This window comes from Cyrtonyx montezumae, unplaced genomic scaffold, assembly GCF_038088225.1.
Source record: "Cyrtonyx montezumae isolate F1298 unplaced genomic scaffold, pur_monq_1.0 scaffold_12, whole genome shotgun sequence".
In the NCBI taxonomy this organism is placed as follows: domain Eukaryota; kingdom Metazoa; phylum Chordata; class Aves; order Galliformes; family Odontophoridae; genus Cyrtonyx; species Cyrtonyx montezumae.
Window position 1 is genome coordinate 5,367,763 of NW_027071848.1, and position 13,448 is coordinate 5,381,210.

Below are 13,448 nucleotides of genomic sequence, written 5' to 3' on the forward strand. Positions count from 1 at the left end.
CTCCATGTTTACCTTTTAATCCACGGATGCTTTTAAAAGTTGTAGTTGTACATGTGATTTTAGAGGATCTAGAAAATGATTTATGGTGAAAATAAGGTGCTAGCAATAGGAGTGTGCAGCAGATCCAGTGGGCAGTGATATTCAATTAAATGCGAAGTTGAATCTGTAGGAGCCTCTTTAAAAACTGTATTTTTTCAGAAAGATGACAGTTGTTATGTTAAAGCATGTAGTTCAGACCTTGTATATGTCTCAGAAAGAGAGAAGTTTGACATGCTCCATTCTAGCACCTATTTACTCTCAACTCAGACCTGTCAACATGACAACAGTATGAGTTTTTGGAGGAGCAAAGCACAAGGTTGAAATATTAGGAGCATGACATTTTGTAGCAGGCTGGGAGTTCAAAAGCTTTGTGAACAAGCTTCTTAAATTTACTATTATAGGGACAAAAATAACCCATTGGTGAGGCAGCTTAGGCAGAGAACTCATGCTGTTAATTGCCTGCATCAAGATTTCTGACACTGCCACTGTGTGCTGAGGAAGTAGGAACTGCAGCAGAAAATGATTGTAAAAAGCCAGAATGGTAAAAACAAACAAACAAAAACAAAACAAAAGGTATTTAGATTACTTAATAATCATTTAATTAGTTACAATGAACATCTTGATTTAATAGTACCTACTCAAAAGGTTTTGTAGCTTGAAAGAAATAAGGCACTGGCGCAGGCTGCCTGGAGAAGGGGGTGCAGTCACTGTCTCTGGAGGTGTTCAAGAGATGTGGAGATGTGGCACTGAGGCACAAAGTTAGTGGGATGAGCTCATGGTTGAACTAGGTGGTCGTAGAGGTCTTTTCCAACCTTCATGATTCAATAGAGAAATCAATGTTTTGAACTGGAATGCTGTATGTTAGGTCCATTGAGTTGACAAGAACAAGGAAAAAAGTTCTCAAAGGAGGAATGAATATTGATGAGAAGTAGTTTAAAGATCACAGGAACCTACCTCCTTTCTGTGGCTCTGCAGAGGAAGATGTTGGCTCTCTGCAGATTTTCTTGGAGTGTGGTTGCACTGCTGGAATGCTGTGTACCACACAGATGTTGTTTCAGGTATCTTAGGTTGCATCAGTGTGAAATGAACAAATGCAATTAATTTATGGAGAAATTACCATGAGCATAAGCATGTTTTAGGGATTGCTCCTGCTGGTGTGAGCGGGGGCTTTACCTCCTGTGTTAGGGGAGCTGGAATTTTGCCTCAATCAATGTTTTCCACAATTTACAGCACTTAATATCATAGAGTAACTGAGGTTGGAAAAGACCTCCAAGATCATCCAGTCCAACCATCCACCTACCACCAATATCTCCCCACTAAACCATGCCCCTTACTACAACATCTAAATGTTACTTGAACACTCATAGAAGAGCGTAAATACCTTGCTCGTGGAAAGAAGAGTTCAAAGGTTGAAATTGGCGCTTGGTTTGATTTTAACATTGTCTTGATTAAACAAAGAATTGGTAGTCTTTAATCTGCCTTTTAATTTCCTGTACTTTTACTTCCAGTTCTTGAAAATGAGCTGTGTGTGATTAAAGTCTTAGAGAATGTGATTCGAAAGGCGAAGGAGCTGAGTTTTGTGCCTGAGAACGGGGATGTGGCTGGCTTGCTGGGTCACAGCAGAGGCACAGATGTAACCTGTTCCAGCGACCAGTCACATTTCTGTCTAGAAGTAGAAGGCAAATGGTAAACACAGTGTTAGAAGAGTTTGTCAGTGATTGTGGCAATTTCATTGGAAAAACTTAAAAATTGCTCAATTTTGTCCTTATTTCTCTTTTAAATTTTTTTGAACGATTTATTAAGTATTTTTTTTTTTGATATGTCACTATTTCATTAAACATTTCTTTAAAAAGTAAATGGCTAGCTCAATAAAGACTCCTTTAAAAACAAATGACAAATTCATTAAAGAAACAATGTGCATTTTATGTTAATCAGGAAACCTGGTTGTTTATCACAGGAATCTTCTGATTTTTAGATTCGTGGAATCTAAGATTCCACAAATCTAAAAATCATTAGATTAGTGGAAGAAATGCTGTATAACACTTAAAAGTTGCTTCACAGCTATTTTCCCTGAGAAGGATGGAAGTGTTCGGCTGCAGAGGGATGTAGGAGGTTGGCTGGCCCAGCATCTTGCATGGAGCAGGACCTATCTGATCTGAGACCTGATCCCTGTGCTTCATGGACAAATTGCTATTTCCTCGAGCAGGTCAAAACCTGTCCTGCACTGCTGCTTCTTACCCCGGTAACCATGGGCTGTTCTTTGACCCCCTATAACTGCTGCCCTCCCTACAACTTGTGCAAGGTGGTGGATGTCAGTTGTGGTCCAGGGATACCTAATGGCCACCTGTAAAGGGGACTGATCTCTTCCCTTGACCTCCTACCTACACTTCTGGTAGTACGGCCCTGAGTACTGCTAGGCTTCCTCGCTATTTTTGTCCTAGAGCTTTTTTTTAATTTGTAGAGTTATTTTAGTCTCTTTCCTCTGGGCAGCACAGTCACAGGAATGTGTTGTTCTTTGAGCTTTATAGACCAGAGCTGAAGAGCTATTGCTGTTTGAATTTAGTCTGAATGCTACTGAGACATTCAAAAAGCAAGATGTACCTCGTGAAGCCTCTCTGAGGTGTAAGTGAACAGGGGAAGCATGTGGTCTGTCATTTATACATTAAGTATGCAACAGATGGATAGATTGTTCAGCCAAAGATGCCATGAGGTGTGCTGAGTAATTGCACTTAGAACTAAAAGGCAGTGTCTCCATAACATAACTACTACAAATAATAACTACTATAACATACTACTAAAGACTACAGGTGCAGCTCTCTTGGATGCTGACTTAAGTACGTGCTCTAGCTCAGCCTTGGCTAATGTCAACCTTCCATTAACTGTTCCCTAGCTTGTTGGGTTTTTTTCCTCACTTTCTCCAAATAAAAGATTGTGTGTCACTGGGGACTGTGTAGGGCATGGGAAATAAAGTCAGCGGAAGAGTTGGACAGGAGGCAGTGGGAAGCTGAGGTGAAGGTCTTGGGGAGAGCAACCTCTGAGAAGAATGGGTGTGGATGTAGTGATAGCTATTTCTTAGTGTCTTTAAGCCTCCCGGAACAGGTGATTACACATGGCTGGCTAATTATTTTGTTACTTAATTATTTCCTGCTCTTGTAATACTGTTTCCCAAGTGTATGTGCCTCTTATTTACCAGCTGCAGCTTTAAGGCAGTCTCTGGTTCTATCAGTGACCCTTTTGCTTGGTTTAACTCCCTCTTTCTGTCCTGTTTTCCATCAGCTGTCGTTGTTACAAAATAGTGCAACACTTTCTGAACTTCTACCAGCTTTTTACCAGTGGAGATCACAGTTGGTTTAAGTTTGCTGGATCACATTTACACAAGGCCAGGAAGAACCAGGTTTTTTGTTTTTGTTTTTGTAGAAACACGGGGATATTTATTGCAAAAGAAGTCACAGAATGAATCTGGGAAAAACAACAACCTGTTTCTGCTTGGAGTTCAGCAGGCAGGTTTGCTGCATGCACTTTCAGATGATGTCACCTAGCAGCTTTCTGTACTTCCAGCTCCAGAAGTTACTTCCTTGGTTGCTTTCATTGTCTGCATGTTTTCCCTCCTCCTGACCGCCTCCTTTTCCTATCGGTCTCACTACAGCTGCACTGCAGCTTCTTGTTTCTTTCCTTCCTCTCCTCTAGCCCCTTTTCCTTTCTTTGTCTTTGCAGATCATACTTTACATTTAGCCAGGAGGGGCCAAAAGGAAAGCTAAAGCTTTGACAGATAGAGTTTCTAGTTTTTTTTAGTACTTACATTTGACATTCTTCAGGTGGGAGGCCAAAGCCACCCCATCTGTATGTCATCTGCCCGTGTGACACAGATGCTGCAGGAGGGAATCCACCAAGTTATGTGCACTTGCAACAACCACAGTATGCTATTCTCATAGTGACACAGCTGTCAGTATACAGGCTGTGCTCTGAAAGCTAAACTGTGCTCAATACCACTTGGATAATTGGGAGCAGTGGTATTTAATCACCTGAGCAAACTGGCTGCAAGATTCAGTGGTTGTTTGTGGACCAACTCAAGTTCAATTCATTTACTGCCTAAAGTGAATTTTCACTCCTCTCTGGTCAAAAACCGCACGATGCTTTGTTGTGAGGTTTAGAAGTCTAATTGCTTTAAGACTTGTGGATATTATTTCCTATCTTTTAGTTTCTTGCATGCCCTAACTTCACCATATCTTTAGTTTTGGATTTCTTTTTTTTTTTTTTTCCTTGAAAGTTTCTATGTGAAGATATTTCCAGTACCTTTATAGAGTGATACTGGGAGGAAGAGTATTCAAAAATAGGCTCAGTAATTTATTTATTTACTTGTTTGTTTGTTTGTTTTTTGAACAGACTTCTTTTGGTAAAGTTTTGAACTTCATCCAGATTTGAATCCTGCTTGTCAGTCGACTTGTTGGGACTCTGGATGGTAAATCATTGCTCCCCACAAATTCCAAGTGGTGTGGAATATGTCCCCATGCCTCACATCCCTGCTGTGACAAACCTTGATGGAGGTGCTTTGCTTGGAAGAGTTACAGACACCTGAATGTAGGGCTTAGAAAATGCCGAACACACCTTTATTTTTTCTGTGCAATGTTTGAGGACTGTGCAAGTGGAATTTCTGTTTCCGGCTGTGTGTGATTTTGATTTGCTTACAGTTGCAGTGATTGCAGGCTATTTTGTTAACATACAGTTCTGTTAAGCACCCCATGAGTTCCTGAAACATAAAACTATGACATATCTACAAGTCTGGATTGGACCTTTCACATTGTCACATCGTTCTGGTTTGGTTTCCTTTGTTTTAATGTGAAGACAGGTGAACTTGAGTTACAAACTCATTCCATATCTGCAATTAAACATGTAACGCTGTTGTTTTTTGAGTTGGTGTGAAACAGCACAGGGAACAATGAGATAAATCCCAGATACTGCAAGACAGATAGTAAAATCAAGATGCTAAGAGCAGTAGTCAGGTAAGAAACGCCGACACTGTAGACTCTAAAAGCTGATCTCTGTAGAAGAGAGAAGACAAATGAGGGCAAAACAAATTTGCTGTCTTAAGGTTTTCCACTTTCTCAAAGCTCTCAGACCAGTGAATGATGTACAGAAAATAACTGTTTTTGGTATCTTGACCTTGTGGAAACATCTGAAGCAGTCTGCTACTGAAGCAGCTAGCACCCATGTAGCCAGAGCTCAGCATTTGGTCTTGTGCTGGAAATGTGGGTAAAAGTTTACACAGGAGCAGTTTTCTAAGTATTCACAGCTTAATTTGGCTGTGGTTTGTATGTCTACATTATCAGCTACTGTGCAGGGTCTTATGTTTGGTATGTGCTGTGGAACCTGAGGTGCCTTGCCTCTCCCTGTGTGACAGCTTCAAGACTCATGAAGTACAAGTTATACATAACTTGGTCCGTGTAATTCCTCTCTGCTTTGATTGTGCTGGGGAGGTGCTATTTTTGGTTTCATATCTGTTTTCCTGCAGGATTGTAATGATTCATCCTCTATCAGTAAAGCACTTTCTAAACTCCTCCATCCATGTTTGGATGCTTAAGGTACTTGTCTTTGATTGACAGAATGTTTAATTTGTTCACTAATTTTATCATTTCTGTTTATAGGAGAGGTCTTCTCACAATTTACATGGCAAATCAAGTAAGTAATCCTTCATTCAAATGGTAAAAATATATGAGATCGTTGGAGTTAATTATTTTTGAAACTACTATCAAATACTGTGCATGCAAACATATTTTTGTATCACTTTAGTTTTTTTGTCATGGAAAGAATAGCATTAGGAAGTTTGTCTAAATTCACACTTTATGCATTGACTTTTGCTAAAAATGTACTTCTATTGCAATACTTTAGGAATGATTGTATTATGGCAAAATAATTATCTAACCAACCTAGAATACTATAACAATTCACTGGGACCTCGAGGGAATCATGCATAATTTAAATATTCACAAATAGAAGTATTGAGGTAAAGGCAATTTTGTTGCTGCACAGACCAGAGTGATAACACCAGTACCTTCTCTTCTATCCTGGTAAGTCATTGTTGGTGACAGTTGGAATTCTGAGGATTCTTGGGAGACTTTCAGAAAGAGATGATGTTATGTGTATGCTACCAAGTAAATATCCTACTCTATATATATACATATGCATTTACAAACTCTGTTAGAATTCCCTCTCAAATTTGGGTGTAGAAACATTTCTTTTAGACTGGAATTGGTTCATATTTTATCCTGTATTCATACAGTGCCTGTTCTACAATAGTGACTTATGAGTAGCGTTCACAGACTTCAGAAGAGAATAATTTAATTCTCACCAAGGATTATATTGATTTCAGTACTGTTTTTGTCTTCTATAGCTGTGTGACCTGGATGGCTCATACCTTATCCTTAAAGGTTCCTTCTCTTCGTAGAGTTGTTTCTAATTTGAAAAGGACACTAACAATTCTCTTGAAATTCATTTAATTCTGCTCAATCCCTTAATAATGTGCTAATGTGGCATTGGGTTCCTACAAGGATAACCTAATATTGAAAAGTTTGAGTTTTTCTTTGAGTTAAGAGCAAGAACTGTGTAGAAACTTTTTGTTCGGGAAGTGCTGGTTATAAAGGTTGTCCTGGCATCGTTCATTGGGAGCAGGATTTCCAAGAGAAGGACAAAAGAGATGTGTTTAATGGGAACACTCTTACTGTCCCAGTTGTGAGAAAGCTATTGTTATGTTTGTGACTCTTAAACTGTGATACCAACAGCTCACGTGTGCAGTTCAACAGTGTTATAAAGGAAAAGTCAACCAATATAACTGTATTTTAAAGAGGCTATTTGTTTCCACGAGTGTTCTGTTCAGCATAATGGTTTATTTTAGTCACATGTGTTTGAACTTTGGACAGCCAAGGATTTGCCCCATAAAACTGCCCTTGATCACGATGTGCTTTCCTCGTTAGCAAGCTGTGTAATCACTGTAAATGTTTGCTTACCAGTTTTGCTTGTCTATGGTTGACAGCTTTATATGCTTGGTTAAGATTTACTCATAACTTTACTGTGCCTTTAAAATATTTGTTATCTTTAGATTGCAGCATGTTCTGAAAGCTGGCAAGCTGCAGTTATTAATGCTGGTATCCACGTTTCATACCTGGAACCTAATATGACTTAGGCTAACTGTTAGATAATGAAAATGGATCAGGAATGTGATGTGGCTCTTGCATTCTGAGATACTAGTTTCAGAGTCTGTTAGGATGTTCTTTGCACTAAACGTACTGCACTGTTTTGTTTCATATTTGCTAAAGTATGTTTTCCAGCTGGAGCATTAGTAATTGTCCTTTTTGTGTGATTTGTCATGAGTGCTTTTGTCTACTTGGATTGGGGTAATTGTAATTAGGTTTATTGCTTATTGTAAGCAATTATCTTGGCTATTGATGCAGATAATTTTTGTAGCCATACTAGGACTTCTAAAATAGAAATTTATTCTTATGATCCTATGGGCAGTGGTCAACAGTTTGTGCTCAGAGATGAACTTAAATAGTGAAATGGGCAGAGGCATATTAAAGCTGTATAAATGGCTGCTGTTAAGGAGTGGAAGGCAGGAGGCAGGAGAACTCTTGTTCTGAAGAATGGCATCTTTATTGATTTTTAATCTTAAGCTGCCAGAAATGTATGAATAAGCATCCTGTCTAATTGTAAGCATTCCAATAATAATAGATTTATGTGACCTTGAACTCCAAGGTTGTATTTTCTCACTTCTTACACAATAAAATGAGTGATTAAAAATAAGATATTAATGCTATATGCTCTCTGCAAAAAATTTGAATGGAAGTGCTTTCTTAAGATAGCTTTCTGCTAGACTGAATCTATTACAACAATCCACTTTAACACTGGATATACTTTTTTCTTTAGTTAGGAACTAGAAATAAATATGGGAATACTTAACATGCAGTCTAACATCAACAACTGAGCTTTCTGCAAGTCAGCTGCAGTTTATTAGAAATAAATTAATATACCTGAGCCAGAACATGGTTGACAATGTGGATTTGGAAATTTTTAACTGATTACTGTCTAAGAACTGATGTTTGTGATACCCCAGTACAGACCTGCAGCAGTAGTCAATGCTGGGGGCCCACAGCAGCACGGAGTCTTTCAAGTTCTATTTTGGATTGCACATGTTAAAGTCAAGACATTTCTAGGATTGTAAGTGATGCATTGGTGGTGAACATATAAGATAACCCTTCATGGATAATTTGAGATCAAAAGGAACCCCAAGATTCCAACAAAAGGTGGAAAGTGAAATGTAATCTCTTCAGTTATTTTTATCTGGGAAAGATGGTGATAGTAATGAATGAGCACCCATGATTAATACCTACAGTTCTTATATTTCAAAACAGTTATGGAATACTAGTGGTGAACAGCTTGACATTTGAGTTGTTGCTTTGAAGTTGAAGAAACCATGTCAGAAATTGAAGAAAAAAGTAGGGATTTTTGTGTTGAAACAAACAGAGTCTGAATTCAGTTTAAAAAAAATGCAGGAAGAGATTAACCTGGACTGGGACCATTTTTGTTATAAACATTCGAGAAATAGAATTTTTGGAAAACTGATAGATTGTCATTGGAAAGTTTAACAAGAGAAGATGCTTCTGAGCATATGCTGAACTATAAAAAGTGTTTTTTGCTCATACCAGGAAGAAATTGAGGTTTATCTATTTTCTTGCACTTGAAATTCAAACTGCACTTCATTACATCAGAGACTTTTTGTTTTGTTCTGTAACTTCTGCTTTATCTGAATAGAATCAATTATGTTGGACAAAACAGTCAAGATCATCAAGTCCATCCATCAGTCTGACCTACTGAGTCCCGTCACTAAACCACTCCTGACCACCCTTTCCATGAATAAATTCTTCCTGATTTCTAATCTAAACCTAACCTAGGTGTGATGTGGGGCTGTTTCCTCACCTCCTCTCACTCATCCCCTGAGAAAAGAGGCTGACACCTCACTGCAACTTCCCTTCAGGTAGTTGTAGAGCGTGATGAGGTCTGTCCTCAGTCTCCTTTTCTCCAAGCTAAGCAACTGAAGTTCCACCAGCTGCTCTTTGTCACTCTCATTTTCTAGTCCCTTCACTAGCTGTGTTGCTCTTCTGTACTCTTCTCTGATAGTCTCAACTCAATGTCCTTGTAGCTGGGGCCCCAAAGTGAACACAGCTCTTGAAGCACAGCCTCACCAGAGCTGAGTACAGGGGGACCATCCCTCCCCAGCCCTATGGGGCACACCATTTTTGATACAAGCCAGAATGCCTTCCACTTTCTTGCACCTGGGCATGCTGCTGTTTCGTGTTCAGCCTGCTGTCAGCTAACACCCTCAGATCCTTTTCTATTAGACAGCTTTCCAGCCATTTCCCCAAGCCTATATCTCTTCATGGAGTTGTTTTGACCCACATGCAGGACCCAGCACTTAGCCTTGTTTAATGTCATATATCGTGTTGTACTTACAAAATGGGCAATGTTAACATTAGCAAGTTGTTCTTTGGGGTCACAGGTTAAACAATGTAAAGTTCAAACATGAGATGAAGCAGCTGGATGCAAAAGGCAGCGTGGTAATATGGGGACTTGTTCTCCAGTACACTGGAAGGACTTGATGAGGGAATCACTCCCTGCCAAGGAGCCAGCCATTAGGAAGTGGTAAAAATATAGTTTTGAAAAATAAGATGAGAAAGCAAGAAAAGGAGACAAAGAAGTATGATCTAAAGATGAGATATGAGAAGTCTTAATGGCAAGACTCCTGAAGGAATTGAAGCTGGGCTGCTGTGATGGAGTTGTATAATGAGAAGAAGGCAGTGGGAAAAGTTATCTGTTCTACATACGTGAGCAGATGATAAAGAAAACAATATCAGGGAAATGAAGTGATGAATTTTGCAGCAATTAACATGATGAGAAATTTAGCAAGAATTCAGAGTCAGTGGCAAAGAAGACACTGTTGCTGGTATCCTGGGTATGGCAGTTAGAGAAATTACAGTTACATCTGGATGAATTTAACACAGGAACATGGCTAGTCTGTGCTCTACTCACTGCTGTTCTCATGTTAGCTCATCAGTGCATCTGTCGATGAAGAAGTATTTTAAGTTGGACCTCATATAGCAAGGAAGAGATGATGATTGTGAAAAGAAATGTACAGCCATACGTGCTGTTGGTAATAACAGAGAAGAATGTTTTCCTGTCTGAGTTTAGAAGGAAGAGTACATCTTCCTAGATACAGTGTAAAACAGATCAGTCATTAGAGATGCAATTAATGAAGAGAATTGTTACTGTTACAGGTAGATATTAATAAGGAGAATTGCTGAGAAAATGGTCAGGAGTATAATAAGGGACATCCTTCAGTATTTTGAACTTATTACGTTTCTTGGAAAATTTGTGTGCTGCTGCTGAAGCTGAGAGCTTGCTTACTGTGTTACTGCTTCTCAGCAAACCAGCTCCTTCCGTTCTCTATCTGCTATCACAAGAATACTGTTTCATTGGTATTTTTAGTCCAGTTTGGGAATATGCGAAGACAGTAAAAAAATGCTGTTCACATTAACCCAAATACCGAATCAAACAAATTGATTGAAAGCACTTGAGTGGGCGACGCTGTTTCAGTACGCGACGGAGCACAAATGCTGCAACTGAGCGTGGTTTCTTGCACTTTTAAAGCAGTCCAAGCAGTATCAGAGTTGAATTGTTTTTAAGTTACGTAATTGGTCTAAATCTGGCTTCATTTTGGCTGAAGCTTTGTTTATTCCAGCCAAACAATCTGAAGGACAAGCACTGGGCTCCTAAGGCTTGAGGTACATCGGCTAGGAGCAAGCAAAATGCTGACGCACAGGTTCAAAAAGAAATCCCTCCAACTCTGATGGAGAAATGAGTATCTGGGGTTCTTTAGTCACAGCTTTAATTCTAGATACTTGTATGCTTTCTTACCGGATGGAAGTCATTCAGAATGCTGCTAAATCTTCATGTGTTGCGATATTTAAAACACCAAATTGACTAATCTGGTTTAAGATATATGGCATGCTGCAGCAGCAAGCAAAGCTTGACAGGACTATAATGGAATATAAAACATGGTTCAAATGTTTGAGGCCAAGACCCTTCCAGTATCGCTTTCCATACGCACTAGGTTTGTTATTGTTTCATGCCTTGTGGGGGTGGTGTGTGGAGGGATGAAAGAAAGAGGGGTGAGACTTGCTACAGCGAGAGAAGCAGCAACAGCAGAAATCCAATCGTAAGCTGTGCTGTTGCTGAGCCTGTAGTTTCAAGTTTTTGCTAAAGGCAAAGTGGTGATATTGTAAAGGAAATTACTGGCATACAATAAGTACTTTGACGCCAAACATTCCTGAGTGATTTTTCTCACCAGCTTATCACATGCTTTTTGTACTAACTTGCAAAGGCGTTTGAGTTGCAGTGAGTGTTTCAAGAAATACTTCGTGCCTGGTGTAGTTCATTGTATGCTCCTATGAAAATACAGACTGAATGTTTTTTTTTCCTTGAGTAGCGTGCTGTTCAACTGTAACATTGCATTTCTGTCATGTTGTGTACCTTGTAACTCTTCTGAGAAATTACTGGCCAATGCTCTTATGCACCAATATGGAAATACCCTTTAAAACAAAATAAGGTACTGATTATGACTTTTTCATTGGTAACTCTATGAGATAATGGGTTTTGTACAAATCCCGTTTGTTTTGGCAGACTGCTATATTTGTTATTTACTGTAGCACAAGGAAATGATTTCTGTTTCAACTTTCAAACTGGCATTTTATAAACAAGGCACCAATTCCTTTTCTTTTCCATTGGGAACAGTGCAGTTTGAGTCAAAGGATGGAGTTAATGCAGAATGAAGGGCAGATGGATTTACATCAACCAGATAAATGCTGTAGAGTCTTTAGTGGTGATAGATTCTAGGAAGGTCGATTCTACTGCTCCTCCCTTCTCTTTTTAAATAATTGGAATTTATTTGTGTACTTTCGTGTTATTCTTTGCATTATTTTTATACAAAGACTGCTGGGGTGTCTTTCAGCATAGCTATGAAGGTAGAAATATCTGATTTTATTTTATTTTATTTATATTTTCTAATGTTTTGGAAGTAATTTCTGTAACTGAGAGTGCACCAAGTGAATGCTTGAGGCACTCGGCTCCATGGAGTCTCGCTGTGCTGCTGCCCCCTTCTCTTCCTTGATTTGTTGCTGTTATCTGTGTCCCCCTTTGGAGGTGACAGTGGCTTTGGTTACAGCAGCAGCTGGCAGGGTCCATGTGTATTTATTCTCCAGTGTTGTCCACACTAGATATTCCTTTCATTCCTTGCATTATTAGCTTTTGCAATGATAGATTGGTAGTGTAAGTAGAATAATTGCTTAATTCCTTCCTTAAGACAAAAGAAAGCAACCCAAAAATGTGCTACTAAGTTAGTATTTTTGTCAGAGTGGTAAAATTCTTCTTATTTTCTCTGTCTTATAAGGCACTGATAGAAAAATATGAATACTTTGATATTATGCTTCTGGTTAACTTGTAGGAAAAATTCCACTTTGAGATTTTGCAGGGAAGCTTTCTGCTTTTCCTCGTTGGAAGTTACCCTGAGGTAGAACTCTGGTTTGTAAAATCATCCCTTCCTGGGAGAGCACAACCCCTTGATGTCGTGGTAGTGCTCTCAGTGGGGTCAGATCTGTTACTGCCTGGGTAAGGGAGGAGCATTTAGTGATTTAGTGCCTGGGTAAGGACAGCATTTAGTGTTGCCTGGAAGGAATTCTCAAGCACTGATGGCAAAGTTTCTACTGTTACACAGGTAAGCAGATAGCATCCTCAGGTAACTGTAGGATCACTTCAGCTGGAAGAGACCCCCAAAGATCATATGGTCAAACTCCCCTGCAATGAATGGGGACACCTACGACTCCATCGGATGCTCAGAGCCCCATTCAGCCTGAGCCTGAGTGTCTCCAGGATGACATGCTGCTGGCTATAGTTGATAAAAACTTATGGCTTAACTTCCAACAGACATTCGAAAACATTAGTACTAGCAAGAAACAGGAATCTGGTATCAGGTCAGACCTCAGTATCAACTTGTCAGATCGTGTCCACTTGTTGGTGAGACCTGCCTTCTGTGGAGGAACAGCATTTTTCTGCTGTTCTGTCATTGAATTTAGTCAGAAAGCCTCTTCCTTAGCTTCTGCTTCTTCAGTGCCTGGGTCTTGCTGGAAAAAGGAGATAGAAAAAGAACCTCAGTCTTTTTCAAAGAGGACGTACTTAGATGGAACTTACCTGATGATCATTCTGTAGCCTTGAGATCGTATACTCTGTCTTTGTCTTGTCATGCTTCTGCTGTTGTCAGCATCCCCAGGGTACGTGTCAAGAAATGATGTTAATACCCTCAGAGGGAA

General features: G+C 39.4%; 1 protein-coding gene across 2 annotated transcripts in view; it reads left to right on the plus strand.

Annotated features, from left to right (window-relative positions):
* TMEM135 (transmembrane protein 135) overlaps positions 1-13,448 on the plus strand; it is a 342,018-nt gene that overhangs the window by 29,823 nt on the left and 298,747 nt on the right. For both annotated transcript variants that reach the window (XR_010621832.1, XM_065729960.1), the window contains exon 4: positions 5,682-5,715. Coding sequence is in view for 1 of the 2 variants with exons in the window: in XM_065729960.1 (XP_065586032.1) it covers positions 5,682-5,715 (34 nt within the window). In the remaining variant the exon portion in view is untranslated. The remainder of the gene's footprint in view (positions 1-5,681; positions 5,716-13,448) is intronic.